Source organism: Ovis aries, chromosome 6 (assembly GCF_016772045.2).
Source record: "Ovis aries strain OAR_USU_Benz2616 breed Rambouillet chromosome 6, ARS-UI_Ramb_v3.0, whole genome shotgun sequence".
Taxonomy (NCBI): Eukaryota; Metazoa; Chordata; class Mammalia; order Artiodactyla; family Bovidae; genus Ovis; species Ovis aries.
The window spans coordinates 4,871,906-4,898,073 of NC_056059.1; the positions used below are offsets into that span (position 1 = coordinate 4,871,906).

A 26,168-nucleotide genomic window follows, 5' to 3' on the forward strand; every position below is an offset into this window, starting at 1 on the left:
CAGTGTGGGAGACCTGGGTTCGATCCCTGGGTTGGGAAGATCTGCTGGAGAAGGGAAAGGCCACCCACTCCAGTATTCAGGCCTGGAGAGTCCCGTGGGCTGTATAGTCCGGGGTCGCAAAGAGTCGGGTGCGACTGAGCGACTCTCACTTCCTTTCCTGCTTGTGTCCCCTCCACTTTCCACTGAACTGATGATGGTGGAGGGGGGCTCTCCTCACTGCTCTTGGGATACCTGAGGCAGGTCACTCTCAAAGTGTTTATTGGGGTGCTCACTGGGTCCTAAGCTTGCTCACAGGGGTTGAATATGATTTGTTGTTGATCTTTGATTTCTCAGTGTAAACTAACATGTTCATTGAATGCAGTGAAAAGGAGCATAGTTATTGTCTGTGTGCCTCAGTGCCTAGTACAGTGCTTGACACGCTGAGTCGCTTATCACTGAAATAATAGAAAAGTTGACTGTGTCTTCTCTTTTCAGTTTAGGTCGCTACATCTTTGTGTGGCTCCGCACACCATCTAGTTGGGGTGTGTGGGCTTGATGCCGGAGTGGGGCCCTGCCGGGCACTCCCCTTCTGCCCTCTCTTTTGCTTCTCTCCCTCCTCCCCTCTCTTCTGCTCACCCCCTCTTCCTCACTGCCTCCTCCCTGCTTCCTGTCCGACTCTGTCTCCACTTACCCCTCTCCTCCTGGCCCTCCTTAGTCAGTGTTCTCCTTCAGAGTTCCGTAGGCTTTTTCACTCTGTAGTTCATGTATCAGTTAACCAAGCCTGGGTATTTTCTCAAGACCTCAGATCATAGATCCTAACAGAGATTTCAGATCACTTGTGTGTTGACAAGGAGGGTTTTGTCTCCAAAATGGCAAACGAGGTTCAAATATACCATGTTGAATTTGTACACATTAATCTTTTTATTTATTTTTTTCTAGTTTTTTATTTTTTTGTGTATGTGCCGGCCTCCTGGTGCCAACCATCTGTTGATTCTTGAATATCACAGCAGCACAGGCTCTGTTTGTATTCAGTGTAGTTTACATTTTGCCAAGACCTTTGGCTATTATGTAGTCAATTAAATGTGAGAATAACAGGCAAGCTAGTATTCTCTTTATGAACAACTTGATTTATTTGCATCTGAGTATATAAGCTGTGTAGTTACTTTTTAGTAACAAATTGAAACACTAATTTATTTTGAATATACAAAAGCTAATTTAATGAATTTTTTCTCAGGACAGGTATGGTATTTCTACAAGTCAGAAACACTAGCATGAGGGGACCACTCTGTACACAGAGACGCTCCAAACACTACTGAACGATTGCTTTAATTTCTACCTGTAGAATTTTGTGCTTTCTTTTTATATAAAGAAGATTAATGCACATGGGCTTGAATAAATTCCATTTAATACTTTGGCCTGTAGTTTCCTTACTCTAAGATGAATGATTGCTAAGAAAGTTCTTTGTTCTCTGAAGAGTTTTTAGGACAGCTTAAGCAATTAATATTTTGATGTGCATATTTGTTATTTTTAAACTTTTGATTAATGAAGCATGTTTTTAAAGTTATACTTTTTCTTCTCTCCGGCCCCCGAGATCAGTTGAAACACCTAGGTCATCTTTTGTCCCTGTTGAAGATGATAATTTTGCATTTGGCAAGTGTCAGAGGTTTCAAAGCCCAGAGGAGGGGATATTGCATCTTGTCTTCTGTTTGTGTATTAGAAGGTGGATTGTAGGTGACCCAAGAGGAATGCATTCTTAGGTAGACAGAGACTGTAGATCTTGTGCTCAGTTTTTAATCTATGTACTTCACATCTAGGTCATAGAGAATGTGGGGATAATTCTCTACAAAGAAAATCTATTTTTTAGCTCTTTTATAGATTCCCTGCTGTCCATGCAACCTTTCACAGATTTATCACAGAAAAGGTCTTTGTTCCTAGGTAAATTAGCATATTTTTCTTTAATTCTGTGGCACTGTACTAAGTGTGCCAGAGCACCTGTTATCATTCTAAGACATTTATATCATTTCTGTGGAGAAGAAAGACTCTGATGGGTTGTTTAACTCCTCATTTTAACCTCTAGGTCTATAGATCTTTACCTAGAAATCAGGAATCTAAAAACCTCTGAAAACCAAATTATTTTTTAGGTAACTTGTTTAGTAGTAGAGTCTAACTTGAACCAATGTGAGGCAATTTATAGCCTTCTGTTCTTAACCTGCTTAGCATGGCTGTTGATACTTCTAGTTGCAGAAACATGAGTATGTTTGATTATGGGTTGGTATTCAAAATCCTGTAGAAAACATTATGTAAATGAAGTATATGCACGAGATTACCTTTCTAAAATAAATTTTTTAAAAATCAGCTTTCAATGACGTATGGTCTTGTGATATTGAATAGGGACATTTCCAGTTCTTATTGAGGTAGAAGACCAAGAACTATAGATATTTCTGTAATAGAGATCTATTAAAGGCAAGTATAATTGTGTAACAACAGATGAGTAAAGCAGTGATTTTAGAGTCAGTAAGGGACTTTTAAAGTTGAAGAGTTGACTCACTGGAAAAGACTCTGATGCTGGGAGGGATTGGGGGTAGGAGGAGAAGGGGACGACAGAGGATAAGATGGCTGGATGGCATCACTGACTCAATGGGCGCGAGTTTGAGTGAACTCCCGGAGTTGGTGATGGACAGGGAGGCCTGGCGTGCTGCGATTCATGGGGTCGCAAAGAGTCGGACACGACTGAGCAACTGAACTGAACTGAACTGAAAGGACTTTTGGTTAATGAAAGTAAAATCTTATGTATTCATGATATAGAACATAATACCCACATGTTGTAAGTTGTTCTGACTTGCAGGAGTTCATTGCAGGCAACTTTCCAATGTTGTTTCCATTTCACCCAGTGAATGCATTTGGAAGGTAAAAGTCCTGGGCCCAGTGAGATGGTCATTAGAGTTTAATATTAGGGTTTTTGTATGTGCATGGGACAAGTGTTTATTTTTGAGCTAACAGCTGTCAGTAAAATGAGGTATCTCTGGACAAAGAAGGTGTTTTTGTCACTTTGTAATTTTAGATGACTTATCTTAAAAGGTAGTTTGTTGCAAAATTAAAAACACTCCGTTGAGCAAAGTCCTAGATTTGTAAGCACAGTGGCACCCCACTCCAGTATTCTTGCCTGGAAAATCCCACGGACAGAGGAGCCTGGTGGGCTGTAGTCCATGGGGCCGCTAAGAGTCGGACTCCACTGAGCGACTTCACTTTCACTTTAAAAAACTCAAGCTAATGTTACATAATACCTTTTAGGCTTTAGTTTCCCCAACCTCTCCTCTTTAGTGGGTTCTGCATCTGTGTTTTTAATGATTTAATTTGTCTTTATGAGGTGAAAAAGTAATAGAAAAATATTTACGGTCAATAGTTTCCTTATGTGTTAAATTCTTGATACATGTTTGATACCTCTGTATGCACTAGTGGAAGTGTACTCAGGCAGCTCTATAATAAATGGAAAAAACATAATTCAAAGCTTAAGATTTAGAGAGAGCTGATGAAATGGGATATGTAGAAGCATTTATTTTTTATTCTGTAAGAAGAACTGATTGTTTCTGTAACCCAAGGATTAGTATTAAAATTGAAGAAGAATACCTAGTAGGTCCCTTCTCTGTTCTTTTTCTCCCCTTCTTTCACTTACTGTGAGACTAAATTCCTTACATTAAACATAAGTTTATATTTAAAGGCATTCACATTCTTTTTACGTAAAAGTGAAAGTGTTAGTTGCTCACTCTCGTCTTCCGTCTATTCATAGAATTTTCCAGGCAGGAATACTGGAGTGGGTTTGCAGTTCCCTTCTCCAGGCGATCTTGACCGCGGATTGGACCTGGGTCTCCTGCATTGCAAGCAGATTCCTTACTGTCTGAGCCACCATGGAAACCCCATTTGTAGATTATAAATCATTGTTCTTCATCTCATCTGAGTGAAGGAAGCAAGAAATTGAGGCCTCTCTTTGTCCTACAGCTTCATGGAACTGAATTTGTCCAACAACCTGAGGGAACTTGAAAGCAGATTCCTGCATACAGTCTTCTCCAAAATCTCTAAGCAGAGAATCCTGTCAAGCTCATCCAGACTTCTGTCCTATAGAACTCAGAGATAGGAAATAGGTATAGTTTTAAGCTGTTTGTGGTAATTGTTCAGTGATAGAAAACTAATGCATGTTTTGGTACCGGGAGAAGATTGCTAGTTTTCTGCTTTTGCCTTTAACTAATCACTTTAAACTTAGTGGCTTTAAGCAACATCCCCACCTCTTTTTCTAATCTTACGGTTTGAATGGTGAGAAATCTATGCGAATTCTCTCTGTAATGGTCTTCAAGGTCATGTCAAGGTGTTGGCAGGGCTGGGTAATCTTAATCTGGTGGCTTTGAGAATCAGTTTGCTTCAAGCTCTTGAGGTTGTTGAATGGATTCAGTTCCCTGAGATTATAAGACAGATTTCTCTACTCTGTTGCTGGGATTGCTTTTAGTCCCTGGATCTCTTTGGAGGTTGCTCTCAGATTGCCTTGATGCTTGTCCATCTCCAGCTGTGGAGAATTCCCTCTTGTCAAATTCTTCTCATGTTTTCTGGGTTTCTGACTTCTTTTCTGCTATCGACCAGAGAAAATTCTGCTTTTGAACCTCTCTTGTGATTAGATTAGGCCCCCCAGGATTAATCTTCCATTTGCAATACAACATAATCATAGTGATAGCTTGTCATACTCAAGGTTTCGCTTACACTCATATAGGAAGGCCTTCTACAGGGTGAGAGTCCTGAGGAGTTACTCTTAGAATTCTGCTCATCAGTCTTACCACCTGGTGACCCAGGTGGTAAGGGTATCGAGGTGGTGTGATGTGGTGGGCACAGGAATCAGATTCTCTTGGTTGAAACTCCATCTCTAGTACTTAACTTCCCAGGGGTGGGCTTCCCAGGTGGCGCTAGTGGTAAAGAATCTGCCTGCCAATGCAGGAGACATAAGAGGCCCAGGTTTGATCCCTGAGTCGGGAAGGTCCCCTGGAGGAGGGCATGGCAACCCACTCCAGGATTCTTGCCTGGAGAATCCCAGGGACAGAGGGCTACAGTCCATGGAGTTGCATAGATTTGGACAAGGCTAAAGAGACTTAGCACACATGCACACTAGTACTTAACTAGCTGTGAAACGTGATACTCTCTTGTGCCTCAGTTTCCTTATCTGTTAAATGTAGTTACTATGTAATACCTAATTCATAGGATTGTTTTGAGGAGTAAATTATATGACATCTATAAAGGTGCTCAGCAAAGTGCCTAACACATAATAATCACTCCGTGGTTAGCTGTTGTATTTCTATTATTGTTACTTAAAACAGTATCATTTTCTTTCATATTTCAGTTTCCATAGAATGAATTTGACTTAATCAAAAACTTGTTCAGTAAGAGTGGCATGGTACCCAAATGAGAGCCTTCTGTCGTTATGGAGCCTGACTCATGCGAGCTCCTCTGCCTTCACACTTGGGTGGACGTGTGAGTGCTTCCCCACGTTGCAGGCTGTGGACGTGGTGTTCTTAGGTGATCCGGGCTAGGTATGTGTAGGTGTGCGCCTGGACGTAGTGCCGTGGGAGATAGAGCAAGCTGAGCTGAGACAAGGCACGCCAGCATGTCATGCCAAGGAGTTTGGGCTTCTGGCAGAAAATGGGCAGCTTCTAGGTAGGGATTAGCATGGGGAGATGGGCGAATTACAGAGAGAACTCTGAGGACAGTGAGGAGGATGAATTTGAAGGTTTTTGAGTCAATGTGGAAAAATACTCAATTGGAAAATTTTCTTTATGTTCAGTTAGTAGATCATGGTCAAAACATGCCCCAAATCTAAGAGCTTTTCTTGACATCTGAACAAGAGTAGTTTAGGGTGCTCTGATTGAGAGGAGGGGACGGAGGGTCAGATCCTGTGCTCTTGGTCAGGAAAAGGCAGAGCATCTGACCCAGAAGCAGGTTCAGGTTTGGGATTTGAGGCCCAAGGTAGAGAAGAATGTAGAAGATCGGTCTCTGAGGAGTCTCTCACTTGCTAGGCCAGGAACTGTAATCCGCCATCCGGATTACCCATCTCAGAAGAGTAGGACTGTTGGCCTATAGAGGACCAAGGAGCACCATCTGGCAGGGACCAGCTCTGTCCTTCGTCTGACTTGGGATGAGTTTTAACAGTGCATGACTGTGCCTTATTTGAAAAGGTTGGGGTTGAGGGAAAGGAATCCAATGACTAGAATGACTATATTGAGTATAAAGCAAGCTGGATAGGATCCCAGTCACTTGGGGAATAGGTTGGGCATGAGATATCACATTATTCCATGGAAAAACAATCAAAAATGAAATAGGATTCTGTGTTACTAGAGTTGAAACAGGATTGACATTAGGGCTGACTTAGCAATGTGTGTGCTCAGTTCCTTCTGACTCTTTGTGACCCCATGGACTGTAGCCTGCCAGGCTCCTCTGTACGTGGACTTTTTCAGGCAAGAATCCTGGAGTGGGTCACCATTTCCTTCTCCAAGGGATCCTCCCAGCCCAGGGACTGAACCCCGGTCTCCTGTGTCTCCTGCTTTGGCAGGCGGAATCTTTACCACTGAGCCACGTGGGACTTAGCAACAGCAAGGACTGAATCATCTCAGTGTCCTCCCGTCGTCTTCTCAAGCAGACCGTGTGCTGTTCTCAAAGGCATGGCAATTTGAGAGTGAGGACTCAGTGTCCTGAGTGGGGGAGTCGGAGCCCACAGAAACAGCCCAGTAAGCTCCAGGTCTCTGAAAGGGGTCACATTCCCGATGGGTCCCTTGGAACGCCCAAGATTCTTTCTCTGATGTGCTCTTACCCAGGGGAGTTCTCATTTCTGTCAGCTCCCTAGGCCCAGACATTCATATCCAGCTACAAAGAAATCAGATCAGGGGAAAATCCCCAGCTTTCTTTATCAGAAAACATCCTTTGCTGCAGGATTTGTGTCCCAGGTTTGCATGGCATTCCTTGCCAGGCCTTTGGCTGCCAGAGCATTATTGATGCCAGACATGTGGTCTGTATCAGGGTGATGCCCCTGTCCCAGGGATCCTGCTTCCTGGCATCTTGAGCCTTTTGGCAGGATTCTAGAGAATGAGCTGCAGTAAGAGCATGTGTAACATGGGTGCCGGGGCGCCTTCCGAGGCTGTCCTGCTCTTCACATTCAGGGGAGGGCACGTAAGGACTTCAGCTGGAAAGGTTTTGTTTGTTTATATATACTTTTAAAGTACACAATTAAATTTTTATTTATTTTTAATTGAAGGATAATTGCTTTACAATAGAGTGTTGGTTTCTGCCAGACGTCAACCTGAATCAGCCTTAGGTATACATATGCGCGCCCCCCTTCCACCTCCCGCCCGCCTCTCACCCAGTGCCGCCCCTCTAGGCTGTCCCAGAGCTGGTTTGATTGCCGAGTCTGCAGCAGAGCCCTGCTGGCTGAGTACCTTAGGTGTGCTGGTGTGTCTGCTCCCATGGTGCTCTCTGCATCTGCCCCACCCTCTCCTCCTCCGCCCGTGTCCATAAGCCTGTTCTTTGTGTCTGCCTCTCCATTGGTGCCCTGCAGATAGGTTCATCAGTACCATCTTTCTAGATTCCAGATGTATTAATATATGATATTTCTTTTTCTCTTGTTTACTTCACTCTGTATAATAGGCTTTGTGTTCATCCACCTCATTAGCACTGACTCAAATGCATTCCCTTTTATGGCCAAGTAATACTTAGTTATATAAATCTGTACCACGTCTTCTGTATCCATTCATCTGTTGATGACATCTAGGTTGCTTCCATGTCCTAGCTATAGTAAATAGTGCTGCAGTGAACATTGGGACATATGTGTCTTTCTCAGTTATGACTTTCTCAGGGTATATGCCTAGTAGTGGGATTATTGGGTCATAGGGCAGTTTTACTGAAAACCCAGGTGGCACACTGGTTAAAGGATCCACCAGCCAATACAGGGAATGCAAGAGATGCAGGTTCGATCCCTGAGTTGGGAAGATCCCCTGGAGTAGGAAACGGCAACCCACTCCAGTATTCTTGCCTGGAGAATCCCATGGACAGAGGAGCCTGGAGGGCTGTGGTCCATGGGGTTACAAAGAGTTGGACACGACTGAGCACAGCACAGAACATGGTAGTTTTATTGCTAGTTTTTAAAGGAATCTCCATACTGTCTTCCATGGTGGCCACGTTAATTTACATTCCCACCAACAGTGAAAGAGGGTTCCCTTTTCTCCATACCCTCTCCGGAATTTTCTGTTTGTAAATTTCTTGATGATGGCCGTTCTGACCAGTGTGAGGTGATCTCATTATAGTTTTGATGTGCATTTCTCTCAACGAGCAGCATTGAGACCTTATTAGCCATCTGCATGTCTTTTTTGGAGAAATGTCGGTTTACATCTTCTCCCCACTTTTGGATTGGGTTGGTGGTTTTTCTGGTATTGAATTGCATGAGCTGCTTGTGTATTTTGGAAAGAGCTGGAAATTTTGAATGAGGAACCTAAATCTTTTAGGAGCAAGGAGAGATCTGCTCCTTGGAGAGTGCTTCTTTTTATGAACATTCTGTAATTTGGAGGGTAATTTGTAATTCCTTGTGAATACTGTCTGGTGGCGCTCAAGGGCCTTCTCTGAGGGTCATACTTCAACATTTTTCTGCTGTATCGTGAGAGCTAAAGAGAGTTAGGAATCCTTGGCAAACCCACCTGATGGGCTAGATGTGTAGGAGGATTTGAGAAGAATTTTCTGCTGTCTTCTTTGCTTGCATATGACATAAACATTATTTAAATGTTATGTTTGTATTCCTTCCTATAACTACATTAAGTATGCCTATCTAGTTTTGTCTGTTTTGGATTCAAACCTTTTAGAGGAGTGGGCTGTCCTATTTTCTCCTTCCGTACTCTATTTTTCAGGTACTAGGTTCTAACTCTTAAGACATAAGCTTCCCACCCTTATCTTTCATCCTCTCCTTAACTCTGTTTTCTTATTTCAAAAGAACATTTCTTTTTAAGTCCTCTTTATATACATGAAAATCCCCAAGTGGAGAGTCAGACTAATCTCTTCCTGTTTATTATTCCCTTTCAAATAGTTATTACCTTTTCAATCTCCTGTTAGTATCAATGAGACTGATCTCTGGAGCTTGCAGTTTTGGAGTATTTGCCACTTTTTCCTTGGCTTGTATCTTAAATCAGTTCCATAAACAGATTCCGTCCAGCTGTTTATTTTGCAGTTACTCATCGTTTTCATTTTTATAGCCATTACCTCTTTCCAGAGCCTTATTTACTTCACATCTAGGTCATTGTAATAGCCTGTTTAATTCTTTTTCCTTTCATAAAATTTTTCCTCTATACACAGTCCATCCTGCGTATTAAAGTTGTGGGGTGCCTCCCATCATCCATTTTCCTTCATCTTTCCTAGATCATAGTTTCTACTTCTCCCTCTTTCTTCATGTGTATTGTTACTGAGAAGCTGATCCCTGCTGAGGTGGATCCTGATTTGTGGTTATGTTTGAAGTTTCTTTTTGATGAAGCACAAAGCTTCCTAATGGACACTTTTCCCACTTATTTCCTATTATTTCTCTGATTTTACTGTTTGAACCACCAAATTTGAGTCCCATCATTCTTTACTGTCTTCCCAACCTAATTTACTAGTATCATTCATCTTGCCTCCTCCTCACACAATGACTAAAATGCTCTGCTGCTGCTGCTGCTAAGTCGCTTCAGTCGTGTCCAACTCTGTAACCCCATAGATGGCAGCCCACCAGGCTCCCTCGTCCCTGGGATTCTCCAGGCAAGAACACTGGAGTGGGTTACCATTTCCTTCTCCAATGCATGAAAGTGAAAAGTGAAAGTGAAGTCGCTCAGTCGTGTCTGACTCCTAGCGACCCCAAGGACTGCAGCTTACCAGGCTCCTCTGTCCGTGGGATTCTCCAGGCGAGAGGACTCTACTATTCTTTTATTGTGATAATGTTCTCTGGTGTAGAGTCACAGGCTATACTGGACTTAGAACTAGTTTGTAAGGCAATGATCTCATATCATTGCCATTATGGGCTGTGAAAAGAAATGGTCCCTACTGTCTAAATTTATTTTCTTTCTTTGATTTTTCTTACTTATTTTTTCCTTTCATTGAATGGTTATAGTTTAATTTGTATAAGTTACATATAAGTATGATAAAACTCTGTTGATCTCTAGATGATTTTCTACCTCTCCTGTTGACAGGTTTGTATGCTGTCCATTCAGCAACTGGAACTAACCTTGTCTTATGTGTTGGGGAATCTCAGGATCACCCCCACATTCTGAGATTCCCTCAAGGGACTCATGAGACTCAGCTTGTAGTTGTACTCATGGGGAAGATTTTCTTCGGTGATGTACACAGCTGGCTCACGAGGGAAGAAGGCACAGGCAGAATCTGCAGGAACCCAAGCGTCGATTTCATCACGCTCCCTCCTTCCCGTGAGAGGTCACACGGAGCTCACTCTTTTCCCAGTGATGAAGGAGGAGCACACACATGTGGTGTTCCTGTACGAGGAAGCACATTAGAAATTTAGTACCCAGGATTTTTATTTGGGGCTTGTAGCCACCTTCTGCCTAGCATGTACCACGATTCCAGGTTCCCAGAAGAAAAGCAGGTTTTCAGCATAAACCATGGTGTTTATACTGTCTAGGAAGAGTGAACCAGCCTTATTCATTAGCTGTTGACGGGGGACATCCTGAGAACTCCAAGTTCCCACATGCCAGGCAAGGGCTGGTCTTACTTAGAAGCAGGCCCTTTGTAAACATGCTAGTCCTGGGCCTGCTAGGTCTACTCTGGTTGCAAACCTTGTCTGTTGGAAGCTTTTTATAACATCCTCTTTGCTAACATTTTCTTTTTACTTTGGTCCCTCCTCAGGATCTCAGCACAGTTTCTTTTACACCTGTGTGTACTATTTTTGAAATGAACGAAGTTTGTGTGTATATCTACCTTATGATAATCAGACTTTGCTTTGTTATTTCTTTTAAAAATTGTGTTTTCTGTGTCCTTATTAATACTGAGGATGTTGGATAAAGAAACAGTATTCTAGAATTTCACTTGTAGCTTCTCATGGCACACTTTAAAATAACCAGTAAAGAACTGCACAGTAGATGTTGTTCAGTAAATGCTGTTTACTGATAACTGTTACCTTTTTAGAAACCTTCAGCACAGAGCTGTGACCGTTGGATGATTTTAAGAAAGGACATGATGAACGTTAGCGACCGGGAAATATTCTATTGCTTTAGGTATATTCTCATGCTAGGATGATGTATTTGTTTCTTTATTGAGTTGCATACATTTTGAAGATGTGAATGTAAAGTACAGTTAATTTAAATAGGCCGGGTAGGTTCAGTATTAATAGCTGTAGAAAAACTGTGTATTTAGGAAAAATACAAAAACAGTGACTACCAGTGCAAATTGGGTTAGGAACTGACTCAAATTAGAATCAAAGGAAACCTGGATCTTTTTTTTTCTCATTTTTTTCTCCCTGTGGACTGCACAGAGCTCTTTGTTATTCAGTGTGACTACTAACCTTGCCCAGAAATTTTCGGATACAAGGCATCATCTTCTAAAAACAGCATCAAGACTGTGATCTTAGGATCTTGGAGATTATCGTGGTTTTTTACACAAAGAACCATTTGAAATGCTTTTGTGTCTGTTAATTAGAATTTTGCTATTAAAATTTTCTTATACTTGGCATATTTTGTGTACCTTCTGGTATACCATAGGGAGGATTCTCCAGAAGCTGACTTCAAGGCTCTTGTCTGTATAAGTCTCAAATCTGTATTAAAATTCTGACAATGCTATAGGCTCATAAAATGTTAACTAGATTTAAAGTTTTGTGAATCGTATATGATGGATTTGATGGATTATACCAAGTTGAGAAATGACATGCTAACTTTATTAATATGGTTTTCTAATTCCTTAGTGAAATAACACTTTACTTATGGAGAAGTCACCTGCCTTAGGATGTTGACCAAATCAAGAAGTAAACCAGACGGCCGCTAACAGTCAGAATGGATGCCAGCATTCATGTACTAACCTTTGCATGTTCTTTATAGAAAACACCTAAAGCTGTGGTGGTCATAAGCTAATGTCAGCTAAATGTTTTTTTATGCAGTAAAAAACTTGTCTATCCAAAATGTCACTGAAGTCTGACTGCCTGAATATGTTTGTAAAACTGTCGGAAGGGAGGAACAGTGGTTATACTGCTAAGGCTCTTCCACGAATTTACTGTGAAAATGATGGTGTGCTTTTCACGGTGTCTTTCACATTGTCATGTCAGTTATTTCTTCTTTAAAAAAATTAGTCCTATTTTACAATGCTTTGAAAGACAAGGTATGGAATGCTTTTGAAGTTAAGTCTCCCATTACCTCTTAAAAAATATTTTCTAACTTTTAAAGGAAATGAAGGCAATGGCAGTTTTAAAAAAGAAGACACATTAGCTGAGCTTTTAGTGAATAAAATATTTATTGAGATAGGACCAGATAAAAGATTTCCATCTCTGAGTGGTCAGGTGCCCAAGCGCAGGATTTGCTTACGTATATAAACCTGACTGAGTTCCTCAGTTAAAACTTGCCTTCACATCTTTGACAGTATCAGGTGAGCTTTCTTGATATAGATTAGGTGATTATAAAGGCAGCCTCAGCTAAATGTAAGATGTGGCAATCAAAACAGCTTCCGTGATTTTTAAATTGCATCAGTAGAAAAGTAAATGTGAAAATTGCTCAGTTGTGTCTGACTCTTTGGAACCCCATGGACTGTAGCCTGCCAGGTGCCTCTGTCCATGGAATTTTCCAGGCCAGAATACTGGAGTGGGTAGCCTTTCCCTTCTCCAGGGGATCTTCCCAACCCAAGGATCGAACTGGGATCTCCTGCATTGCAGGGGAATTGGATTCTTTACCAGGTGAGCTACTGAGGAATAGTGCCCACGTCACGGTAGTCCTGTGTGTGCTGAATGCTGTACTGTGTGAAGAGAGTTTTGACAAATCAGTGTGCATCTGTGAGAGGGCAGCCAGGATAGTGGAGGAACATTTATCACCTTAGACAAGGAGAGAAAGGATGGAGAAGGAGATTCACACTGCTGCCTTCAGAAATTTGGAGGGCTATAGTTGGGAGAGAAAGTAAAGCCACTGAAGGGAGGGCAGCACGCTGGAATCTGACTTAAGGGGGAAGGTCAGCTGAGCCGAGCTACACCTGGGTTAGCTACCGCCTGGTGGCGGCGCCTGCTCTCACTTCAGGCTTTCAAGCAGAGGCGACTTGTATGTGTTTGGGTTTGATGATATTCTTAGGGTTTCCTTCATGTATGTTCTTTGAACAAGCTGACACGGCAGGAAGATGGTACATGTGTGGCCTGCTCCGCTGTTGGAAGCAGCGTCGTCTCTGAGAACGTGTTAGTTGCTGTGAGCCTCGCTTTCCTCAGTGTGCCATGCCATGCTAAGTCTCTTCAGTCACGCCTGACTGTTGCGACTTTCTGGATCGTAGCCAGCCAGGCTTCTCTGTCCATGGGGTTCTCCAGACAAGAATACTGGAGTGGGTTGCTGTGCCCTCTTGAAGATGCAGGGGATCCTCCAGACGCAGGGATCTAATCCGTGTCATGCCTCCTGCATTGGGAGGCGGGCTCTCTGCCAGTCATGCATCTTAGTCCTTTGATGCCCCACAGCCGGGTCAGCACAGGGACTGTCATTCCCCATTTCAGAGGTCAGGAGACCATGGCTTAATTCAGCTGGAGGAAATGCGTCTCCCTTGACTCACAGTCAAGTTTGGATCACATCTGGCTTTTTGATTTCCAGTCCAGCATTTTTATCACTCTAGAATGCCAGCTTGAAATATTTAGGGCAGTAATTATTGCTAATGAAAAAGAGACTTGACTTTGTTCATCGGCCCTTTTACGTCATTTACTCTTGGGTGTATTATACTCTGGATGGTGCTCAGTGAAGGCCTTTACTGAAGGCCTGTCAAGGCCTGTGTTCTCTCTCCATGTGCTTTCCCATCTGAGGATGGGTTTCTGTGAATCAGGACTGTGGGATAGTTTCGGGGGGAGATAAAGCTGGGTATGCTACAGTGATTGTGCATGTGTATTTAAAAGCACCAAAGCTAGGAAGAATTTGAGACTGAAGTCTTTGAAAAATCAACAGGAAAAAACCATACCTTTCACTTAGAAACTATAAATCGTTACAGTTTCCTAGGGATGATCTTTGCTGATTCCTGAAAAGTGTGTCTCTCTTTAGTTTAAATCTGACAACAGTGTGCTGTCAGAATTGATTGTTTGAACACGCTTAGTTGTTTGCGTTCCTGAAGATATGCTGAAGTCTGGGTAATTAAATACTGAAAGCAGGGCATCTGGCCTTACTTCATTTAAAAACAATTGCTGAAACAATGCCTGTAATTTAAATACAAAAACATGATGACAGTTTATCCTCTAAAGACATCCATGCTCTAAATCTTACTTCTTTAAAATTATTACCTTCTTTGAAAAGTCTTATTGAAAGACAGAAAGGAAAATATATTTTCTTTAATAAATCATATAACATATTGTGACTTCTAATGAAGGAAATTATTGCTATATTTTTGGAACTAATTATATTTCACTGTCATTAATTTTACCATGCTGCTGTTAAGTAAAATTCTGTTGGTTACATTTTATCATGTCTAGGGACAAATCTGGCTGATTAGCTTTGCCCTGGGGAGGCTGATGCCTTGTATGTACTAAATGAAAAATTTCTCAGGCATTCAAAATAATTGAAGGAAAATAATAGAGTAATGTTGTAGACCCTTCTACTATGAACATGAACCATCCAAAAAATAAATAAGCTTCTCTGTTTATAGCTGACCCAGTTTAACAGAGAGAATATTTAAATTGAAGGAGAGAAAAATTGTTTATATATATTTCCAATTTTTTCTTTCATTTACATGTTAGGGTTTTTTTTTTGTTGTTGTTGAGCTGAATCTTTTTGTGGTTTCTTCTGTCCTTTGCTGGATGGAAAGGCAAACTGTGATATAAATATATATATATATATATATATTTTTTTACTGTTCAAATTGGTTTTTAGTATATATACAGAGTTTTACAATCATTATAATCAATTTTAGAATGTTTTCATCAGTCTCAAGAAGCCCTTATACTCTTTAGCTATGACCCTTGTACCTCTTTGTCCCCACAGACCTAGGCAACCACTAATTTACTCCCTATTCTGGACATTTTGTATCACTGAATCATATAATATATGGTCTTTCAAGACTAGATTCTTTCACTTAGCATAATGTTTTCAGAGTTCGTTCATGCTTTAACTTCATTCCTTTTATATGAATGCCATTAATCTTTAATCTGGAAATAAAGACACGTCCAGCACAGTGTCTTGGACCTTGAGAAGTGGTGTCAGAAGCATTTGACAGAGACAAGAACCTGCCAAGTTCCTGCGCAGTGATAATTTGCTTTTAATGTATAGTGGCAGTCCTAGAGATATGAATGACTTGATTAAAGCGAGGAAGGTTTTCATTTTCACATGAAAGATTTTTTTCCCTTTCCTAATTTAGCTAACTTATTTTTATGTAGCTGGCTTAGGAAGCCTGTGCAAATCAGAATTTAGAATTGAGATGATTTTTATTGCAAGATGAAAATTTAACTTCTTTATTGTTGCTGTTCAGTTGCTTAGTTGTGTCCCACTCTTTGCCACCTCATGGACTGCAGCATACCAGGCTTCCCTGTCCCTCACCATCTCCCAGAACTTGCTTAAACTCATGTCCATTGAGTTGGTGATGCCATCCCACCATTTCGTCCTCTGATTTCTTTATAGACCCTGGTATTCAGAAGACAGTCCTCAATAGGACATTAACTGATACGCTTCATTTCCATGAAAATTCAAATAGAATAAGATGGTATTGGGAGGACTAGTTTTGAAAGGAAAAGCAATACACACTCACTGCAAAGGTCAGATGCTGGAATGTGATACTAAGAAGAATTTAGAGTCTTCTTTATTCATTAGTCTTTAAAAAGGTTCAATTTATATTACTCAGGGTTCAGTATCAAAATAGATAAATGGAGCCTTTAATAATAGCCATCTGTCTGGAGTTTCTTTTTTTAAAATTTGATTTCTTTGGAAAGAGGAACGATGGATTAGATTATCCTTGGATGTCTCTCTTAGATATTTCAGTGAGGAGAATGCTGGGGTTAGGGTAGGAAGGTAAAAGTCATGTAAGCAATAATCCAACAGCTTCAGTCAAATGTTGGAGACTGGGATGGAGGAAACGAGGAAAGGACCAGCCACTAGAAAACCAGAGAAAGCAGGTGGCCTGTAAAGACTACACGGTAGGAACTTAAGCGTCATTTGGATAAAGGTGTTTAGAGTAAAATAAATGAGCAGCAGCTCTGTTAATGAGCAAGAAAGTTATGTCAAATGTAAATGTGTAGGCCACTATAGTCTGTCATTATAGCGTTGTTAGGATATTATAAGCAATAATATATAGATTTAGATTATTGAAAGTGACAATCTTGTAATAATTTACGAAGACATTAAATTGTACATGTCTCTTAAGCTGAAATATGATGTGAGAGGATAATAGATAACCTATTAGAAAGTGCATACATCTAATGGACTGGAAATGAGTAACTGAGTCATTCAACATAGCTGGAGCCAGAGGATCTGGGGAAAAGCTGAAAAAATAAGGAACAAGCAATGCCCTTTGTAAAATGGGCTTATTATAGTAAGTCACAGAGAAATCTTTGTTATGTTACACATCTTTGAAGAATGAATTTCAGATGTCAAACTCATCTGATATATATTGTGCTTAATTTGTTGTTGAGTTGCTCAGTTGGGTCCAACTCTTTGTGACCCCATGGACTACAGCACGCTAGGCTTCCCTGTCCTTCACTATCTCCTGGAATTTGCTGAAACTCATGTCCACTGAGTCCATGATGCCATCCAACCATCTCATCCTCTGTTGCCCTCTTCTCCTCCTGCCTGCAGTCTTTCCCAACATTAGGGTCTTTCCAGTGAGTTGGCTCTCTGCATCAGGTGGCCAAAGTATTGCCGTGCCATACTTAATACTGAGTAACAAATGTATGACTAAGAAGGATCATTAACCGTTTCTGTACGTAGTGGTAGCCTCTCAAATGCAATATGCCCTGGCAGTCATGCTGGTGTTTCCTGATGTAGAATTAGCTGGGTTGTGTGGATTTCAGGAGACAGTTGTAGATTTTGGATTTCACTTCTGAGAAAAAATTTTTTTTTTAGTATCTAGTGGCATTGCTACCTGTTTTGCTTAATTTAGCTGTTTGTCATATAAACAGTTTTGTTGCTATAGCTATGGCGGAGCCTGGAAAGGAGAATTTATACTCAGATGTTTAGTTACTTCTTTTACTCTGCTTGAAGAAACGTGGCCTGGTGTCCTCTTGCGGAAGTGTTGCTGTGTCACTTCTGTCTGCGCCAGCAGTGTGGCTGGATACTTTCGGCTTTACCCAGTGGGTGTCAGGATTCTGAACTGATGTGTGAGCATGCGGGCAGGGCGATTTTCAGGGCCCCCCAATGCAGATCTCAGAATGAGGTTGTTATTTAGTGAGAAATCCCCATAGCTTCACGCCTAAACATATAAGACACAAGGAAGAGGTATTTACAGTGTTAAATTCTTTGAACAGTTTCAGTATTGAAAATTAAACCCCTGCCTTTTGAGGGTCTGCTGTTTATTACAGAGATTTTTAAATGATTATTGAGATCTTTGGACCCTTAAGAAAATAAGACTTGTCTGAGAAACATGGCATATATGAAATGCAAGAAGGCTGACTGTATTTTTTCCCCAGAAAATATGTGTTAGAATCTTGAGGGTCTGTGTAGAGCGTGCAGCAGGTATTTTTACACAGCGGCTTCTGGGTAACCTACCCTCTGGGGGTAACTTTCTTGTCTCCAGTCAGTGCCTGTGATCTGGCCTGTGTCAGTCTGTCTGATCTCAGCACCCACCACTTTCTCCATTGCTCCTTCTGTCCTAGCCTCATGGCCTCCTTGCTGTTCTTAATCTGCTTCCAGCTCAGGGCCTTTCTACGTGTCCTTTCCTGGCTTTTCCCCTGGCTTGGAAACGGTCTCCCTGAGCTCTCACCTGGGCTGTGCCCTGTCTTCACTTGGGACGCTTTTCTGGTCACCTTGTCAGCACGCCTCTGCCTGACCGCTCCTTCCTGAAGAGCCCTTCTCCCCTTTCCCCATGTCCTCCTCCTGTCACTGAAGCTCTAGTCTGTGCTCGTTTGCTCCTAAGGGTTGTGGGGTCAGGCTTTGTCTGTCTGTTTTGTTCACTGAAAAATTCCCAGGGCATTAGCAGTATCTGGCACCGTGGTACGTATGTGCTCAGTCGCTTCAGTCATGTCCAACTGTTTGTGACCCTCTTCTTTACTTTATAAAATTTTAGAAATCTGGAGTTTGTTTCTCCCCACCCTGAGTCAGTGAAGATATAGTCTTCATATTAATATTTTTTGTTACTCTGTGTTGGAGATACGGAGTGCTAATCACTCATTCCTTCCCTCCTCCTTCCCTTGATTCCATTTGAATACAAACTCAAAATGAGCATTGGGTAAAGATTGGTGTATGTTTTATTAAACTGAGCAAGTGGCTGTAGCTTTACAGTGCAGCAGTTCTAAGAAGCTAGATTCAAAGCAACTTGGATTCAAGAGTGTCCAGTGGAGTCCTGGGTCCTGTGGCAGTTACAGCCCTCCCTGCCTCGATTGGGAGTTGAGTAGATCTGAACAGCAGGGCTTATGGCATGAAACAGAGCCAACTGTCCGCTCAGCAAGACTTCAGCAGGCCATGAAACGACAGAATTGAACTTTTTTATTTACCCGCTAGTTAAAATGTGAGTTGTAGCCCAGTGGATGTCCAGTTCCACTGGTTAGATTAGCAGATTGTCCACATATGGAAATGATTCAGTAAGCAGGTGCAGAGAGAAACTGAGATGATTGTTCCAGCTCTACCCCTGCCACTTGAGGAACCAAGCCGCACTGCCCTCTTGTGTGGAAAATAGGACGTGTTGCACCTATGGTTATCCCCTAAACAACTGCATTTGCCACACATGTATTAAACTGTACCTACAAATAAATAATTTTGACCAGAAAAGAGCTATCAACATAGGATGTTTTTGAGAATTGATTGCATTTGTGAGTCATCTAGATCTGTCAAATGAAGGCGCAGGCTCTGTTTGTATGTATGTTTAAGGGTTAGATGTTAATCCGGCATCTATTCAACACCTGTTAATAGAAAGGTGATAGTTATGAAAAAATACCGTGTTATTTTTAGTTTGACTAATCTGTTTAGTGCGGCTCATACTAACTTCAAGTGTAAATTCGGGCACTCTTCCATTTCAGGTTCGGGGGAGTAAGGGAGAAGTCCTGTACATTTTGGATGCTACCAACCCGCGACACTCCAACTGGCTTCGCTTTGTTCATGAGGCACCATCTCAGGAGCAGAAGAACCTGGCTGCCATCCAAGTGAGCTTATTTGCTTCTTATTTGTACTCTGTACATTGAGGGGAATGAACTAATTTATAACTGTTCTCCCTGTTTTAAATTTATTTCCAAATGACCTGCTTCGAATAACAGTAACTAACTCATAAAAGCAGAGAAGTCTCATCTAGTCAGCATATGCAGGAAAGGGCAAGCCCAGCTGTAAATTGACACCAGATCACTGACTTTATGAGAATTCTTGAGGGGATGAGTTACATGGTCTGATATTATCCTTGGCAGATTCTGCTTTCAAGTACTTTTAATTCATTCAGTGAATGTTTATTGATAATTTTTCTGTTTGATGGCTTATTTGGCTCATGGCACAATGTTCTATGTTATTGTTTGGGAAAGGCTTCATGGAGAAAGTTTATTTGGGTGTGTCTCCCTGTGGCTGTACTCTGAGCTTCTTGAGGGTGTGGTATTCCTCAGGGTTTTCAGAGAAACAGGGCCAATAGGATCTATATATCTATATCTGTGATGTAAAGAACCCACCTGCCAGTGCAGGAGACATAAGAGACGTGCATTCAGTTCCTGGGTCAGAAAGATCCCCTGGAGGAGGGCATGGCAACCCACTCCAGTATTCTTGCCTGGAGGATCCCGTGGACAGAGGAGCCTGTGAGCTACGGTCCACGGGGTCAAGGAGTCAGACACGACTGAGTGGCTTAGCACATACCTATCTCTCCATCCATCCATCTAGAAAGAGAGAAAGAGACAGAGACTGCGAAAGAGATTTATTTTAAGAAATTGGCTTATGTAGTTACGGAGGCTGGCAAGCTCAGTCTCCTCAGAGCCAGTGTCCCACCTCAAGTCCAGAGCCCACAGAGTGCTGTAGCACAGTGAAGAGCAGGTGTTCTATTTCAACACATGAAATAGCTTGGCGACATGGAAGCTGCTGTAGAATCAGCAAGAGCCAGTGTCCCACTTGAAAGTCCGTCAGGCCTCAAGAGTGGATTTTCCAGCTTCAAAGCCATTAGGCAAAAGGATTCTCTTGGAACTTCCACTGTGCTCCAGGGGTTAAGACTCTACCTTCCAGTGCAGGGGGCATAGGTTTGATTCCTGGTCAGGGGACTGAAGTTCCACATGCCATGGGTTGGGGCCAAAATTAAAAAAAGAATTCTCTTTTACTTGCTGGGGGAAGGGAGACCCTTTTGTTCTTTTCAGGACTTCAGCTGATTGGATGAGGCCCACCTACATTGTAGAGGGCAGTCTGCAGCTGCTGCTCAGTCGCTTCAGTCGTGTCCGACTCCGTGTGACCCCATAGACTGCAGCCCACCTGGCTCCCCCGTCCCTGGGATTCTCCAGGCAAGAACACTGGAGTGGGTTGCCATTTCCTTCTCCAATGCGTGAAAGTGAAAGGTAAAAGTGAAGTTACTCAGTTGTGTCTGACTCTTCGTGACCGCATGGACTGCAGCCTACCAGGCTCCTCCGCCCATGGGATTTTCTAGGCAAGAGTACTGGAGTGGGTTGCCGTTGCCTTCTCCGAGAGGGTAGTCTGCTTTACTCAAATTCATGTGTTAAAATGTTAATCTCACACAAAAACATCCTCACAGAAACAAAATAATGTCTGAATAGCTATCTGGGTACCCGGTGGCCCAGTCAAGCTGACATAGATAATTAACTCTCCTAGGTGGGAACAACATTTTATTGAATTCTGTACCCTGTATTTTAGGATAGTGTTATACACAGCATCAGGCTCTGATACTAACTGTGACTTAAACACCATTGATTCCTCAGTAGAAATTAAGGGAAAGAGAAAAAGAGTCAAGACAAGAAGTTTTTAGAAGGACTCAGGAAATGGTAACAGATTTTGTTTTCTTGGGCTCCAAAATCACTGCAGATGGTGACTGCAGCCATGAAATTAAAAGATGCTTACTCCCTGGAAGAAAAGCCATGACCAATCTAGACAGCATATTCAAAAGCAGAGACATTGCCGGCAAAGGTCTGTCTAGACAAAGCTATGGTTTTTCCAGTAGTCATGTATGGATATGAGAGTTGGACTGTAAAGAAAGCTGAGCGCCAAAGAATTGATGCTTTTGATCTGTGGTGTTGGAGAAGATTCTTGAGAGTCCCTTGGACAGCAAGGAGATCCAACCAGTCCATCGTAAAGATCAGTCCTGAATATTCATTGGAAGGACTGATGTTGAAGCTGAAACTCCCAATACTTTCATGCCCTGATGTCGAGAGATGACTCATTTGAAAAGACTCTGATGCTGGGAAAGACTGAAGGCAGGAGGAGAAGGGGACGACAGAGGATAAGATGGTTGGATGGCATCGCTGACTCAATGGACATGAGTTTGAGCAAGCTCCGGGAGTTGGTGACGGATAGAGAGGCCTGGGGTCGCACATGAGTGAATGACTGAACTGAACTGTAATTAAAGTTCATTGGGCAGATCGTTATAAGAATCAAAGAAGCTTTACATTGTGTTTGGGAGTTGACAGACCACATGTGAAAGCTCGGCTCCTGGACCCCAAACTAAAGAAGTGAAAGCAAGGTGAAGGTTAGCAGGAGCAGGGGGGAGGGGGCAGAGTGAGGGAGCCCACGTCATGCCATTTACTCACGACAAACTCTCGATAGCTTAATGTCAGGGTTAGGCTGATTCACTCAGTCCTAGTCTAAAACCAACAATGGCAAGAGGAAAAATGCAAGGGAAAATGTACATAATTAGGTTTCCAAGTAACTGGAAAACAGTCGTTTAGAATATTTCATTTCCTTAAGTTATTAGCTAGCCTGTTTTTTTCAGTACAAATAGGTAGTGGATAACCAGTGTGATTACTGTTCTTTTTGTACGGGCAAGTTAGTGATGACTTACCAAAGGGTTTGGAACATAGGCTCTTTAGTGGCCAGCTATATTCAAGCCACTTTTTACATTGTTCATGATATGTGTTGATCCAACCACACATTTAAATTGATCTCTTTTAAAAAATGTGTAGACATTAATTATTTTCAAGTATTTTATATTTTTTCATGGTTTTCTGAGGCATACTAATCTCACAGGATCTTCAGGTATATCCTCATTGTAATTTATGGGCTTAGTTTCAGTTCAGTTCAGTCATGTCCGACTCTTTGTGACCACAGCACGCCAGGCCTCCCTGTCCATCACCAACTCCCAGAGTCCACCCAAACCCATGTCCATTCAGTCAGTGATGCCATCCAATCATCTCATCCTCTGTCATCCCCTTCTCCTTATGCCTTCAATCTTTCCCAGCATCAGGGTCTTTTCCAACGAGTCAGCTCTTCGCATCAGTGAGCCAAAGTATTGGAGTTTCAGCTTCAACATCAGTCCTTCCGATGAACACCCAGGACTGATCTCCTTTAGGATGGACTGGTTGGATCTCCTTGCAGTCCAAGGGACTCTCAAAAGTCTTCTTCAACACCACAGTTCAAAAGCATCAATTCTTCGGCGCTCGGCTTTCTTCACAGTCCAACTCTCACATCCATACATGACCACTGGAAAAACCATAGCCTTGACTAGATGGACCTTTGTTGGAAAGGAATGTCTCTGCTTTTTAATATGCTGTCTAAGTCGGTCATAACTTTCCTTCCAAGGAGTAAGTGTCTTTTAATTTCATGGCTGCAGTCACCAGCAGCAGTGATTTTGGAGCTCAAAAAAATAAAGTCAGCCACTGTTTCCACTGTTTCCCCGTCTATTTGCTATGAAATGATGGGACCGGATGCCATGATCTTAGTCTTTTTAATGTTGAGCTTTAAGCCAACTTTTTCACTCTCCTCTTTCACTTTCATCTAGAGGCTCTTTAGTTCTTCACTTTCTGTCATAAGGGTGATGTCATCTGCATATCTGAGGTTATTGATATTTCTCCTGGGAATCTTGGTTCCAGCTTGTGCTTCTGGCAGCCCAGCGTTTCTCATGATGTACTCTGCGTATAAGTTAAATAAGCAGGGTGACAACATACAGCCTTGATGTACTCCTTTACCTGTTTGGAAAGGGCTCAGTTTGTTTCTCTGTCAATGTTGGCAATATAAAAATTATGTGTATACCCATGAAATCTAATTTAGGCAAATTCATTGTTATATTTTAGAGAATATTATTCTATTTAAACTTGATTCTTTTCTTTTTATGCTTAAGTAGTGATTTTAAGCTTTTCTTAAATTCCTTTTTGGGCACTTCTCCCTATCGTCTGTTATTTCTTTAGACTCAGTGGCTCTCTCCGTTTGCCCAAACCTTCAGTGTTATGTGCTCAGCTCTGAGCTTTGCCCCCAGAACCCCTCAGGTTGTCTCTAAGAGTTCCCTTAACTGTACAGTTTGCTTGTACTGAGTCCTTTGGGTAATGGAATGCTGTCAGTAAGTGTTTGTCTCCATGTCTTATTGCTACTCCCCACGTTTGCTACTCTATGCCCTTTTCGTTTTTTTTTCTTTTCTTTTATCATATTGCAGCTACCTACACTTCTCTCCTTCTTAGTCACCATGATTTCTAAGACAGCGTTTATGTTCACTTGGTATGTTCAGTGCAGTACTTTTCTTCCTCTATTTTAGCTGTGTTTCTTTCCTTGCAAGAAAATAGGAATCTATAAAAGATTATTTTTGCAACCTTGATACACTGAGAAATTATTATTTGACTTAATAATGGGGGTGAAGTGGGAGTGGGGTTAGAGTAGGACTCATAAACTAGCTAGAGGCTCTGTGCGGTTTCACACTTGAATTAGTGTCTGCGACTGTTAGGCTTCGGTGTGAGAGTCGCGGTCAGAAGTGCTGCCAGTGCCTTTGGCTCCTTTTGACACTGTTCCCTCCTTTCCTAGGAGGGGGCTGAGTGCACTGTTACCATGTTTCTGGGCTACGAGCACAGGGTGGAACTTTGCTAGCTCCCTTGAGGTGACAGGCTTTCTTACGGGAACAGTAGCTGGAGAAGCAGATTGCTTAGGGTTCAGAATCACCCTGAGCTAGGGCAGAGAGCTTAATATTTGGGTCACATGGCTGACAGTGATTCAGCCTTCTGATTTGTTGGGGGTAATCTCCCAAGGATTGCATTCCAGAAACACTGAGTTGGTAAGAGATGATCATAATGTTTCCTGCAAAACATTATGAATCACTTGCATTCCAAATTGCATCTGAAATTTGGGGTATTCAGGAAATTTTTTATTTTAGCTGTATGTCCCAGGAGTAGAGTAAATGAGAAACATTTGTGGTTATGTGGCTTGCTCGGTGGAAAACGTCAATCCTTGGTCCAATTTTTTTGGACATGGGATTAAGAATTCGAGGTCTGTTTTGGCAAAGGATTGGAGTTCCTTTTCGGAGACTCAGTTATACTTCTAGTTTTGCAGTTTATTCAATTTTGGAGAATTTTCTTTGGAAACGATGATTTAAGTGTCTGAACAATTGAAGAAGGATCTCATAAGCAGAGTTCCTCCCACATGTACACATTTCAGAACATTCAGTTGAAATGTGTGTTCGGGTCTATGAAAGATACTTCCAGCTAAACCAGAAAATTCTGAATGTAAAAGATTTGGCTTAAAATGAACCAGAAGAATTCTTAGGCTCCATAAGAAATGGGTGATTCTTATTAAATGCTTATTTTATTACACTAAAGAAAAAAAATATGCAATATTTGAAAGAGTAACTAAACTAGTTACTATTTTGCAACCTTTTGAAAATTCCTGATCCTTCAGTAGAAAAGTATTTGTTTAAACACAGAATTACGTCATTTGAAGTTGAAACTTGGAATTCTTTGGTTATTATATCTCCTGTTCTTAAGACATGTGTCCGAACATACTTTCCTTGGGAATTCTCACAATATATTATCACCATAATGGACAGGTGGCTTGCTGCTTGAAGAAAAAGGCGCATATGGAAGGATAGCTGGGTCTTGGTGCACTGCTCCATGAGGGTGTCAGCGCACTGGGGTGGTCTGCAGTCTAGAGGGCGCTGAGCTTGAAGCTGTGCTCGTGATGGTGGCACTGCTCTGCCCCCGCCCCTGGGTCAGTCCGGTGTCCTCTCGAGCGGAAGCGCTGTTCTGTTCTGTATTATTTGCTGTCCTACCTCCTCCTGGTGAGAGGATGGACAGTTTCAGGCGGTTATTCCGAGTCTTTCCTGGTGCCGCCTGACATTTTAGTACGGCAGAGCTGGGAGATCAGGTACGGGTCTCCAAGGAGAGCAGCGGCCTGGAGTTTTTAGAGTCCGATAGAAAGAACTACGTCCAGTGTCATCAAGCCACCAAGATCGACAGGCCAATCAAATAGCGTTGAAGCAAAGTCCAAAGAGCAGTGATACCAACCAAGCAACCAACAAAAAGGAATATCAAAAGGATTTCTCACCTATACCCAAAATTATACTTAGTTTCCTCAAATTCTGTCTCTTACCTATTTGATTTTTCCTATCACATTTTTACAAATTATGTTTCTACAGTATGTTGTAGACTCAGTTATAGAATTGTAAGGTTCAGATCTCTAGCAATATTCTTAAATAAAATATCAGTTAAATAACTCACAGGTCTGTCTTAGTTGTCTTCCAGTGAGGTACATATTTGTCTTTCACTAAGGTTAAAATTTAAACTAAATTAAAACTATAAGTAGTTGGATCTGTGAGGTTTTAAATACCAAACCCTACTGTTGCTGTGTGTTCCTGCAGGGAGTAGGATATTTTATTACTTATCAATTTTATTACTTTCAATTATGTTGTAGTTTATTCATAGGGAACATGAATATGTATAGAACTCTCTTTAAGACATGTATATAGTG

General features: G+C 41.8%; 1 protein-coding gene across 8 annotated transcripts in view; it reads left to right on the forward strand.

The window, feature by feature from the left end:
* PRDM5 (PR/SET domain 5) overlaps nt 1-26,168 on the forward strand; it is a 268,026-nt gene that overhangs the window by 60,422 nt on the left and 181,436 nt on the right. For all 8 annotated transcript variants that reach the window (XM_060416677.1, XM_015096345.4, XM_060416678.1 and 5 more), the window contains one exon: nt 19,340-19,462. In XM_060416677.1, the coding sequence (XP_060272660.1) occupies nt 19,340-19,462 (123 nt within the window). The remainder of the gene's footprint in view (nt 1-19,339; nt 19,463-26,168) is intronic.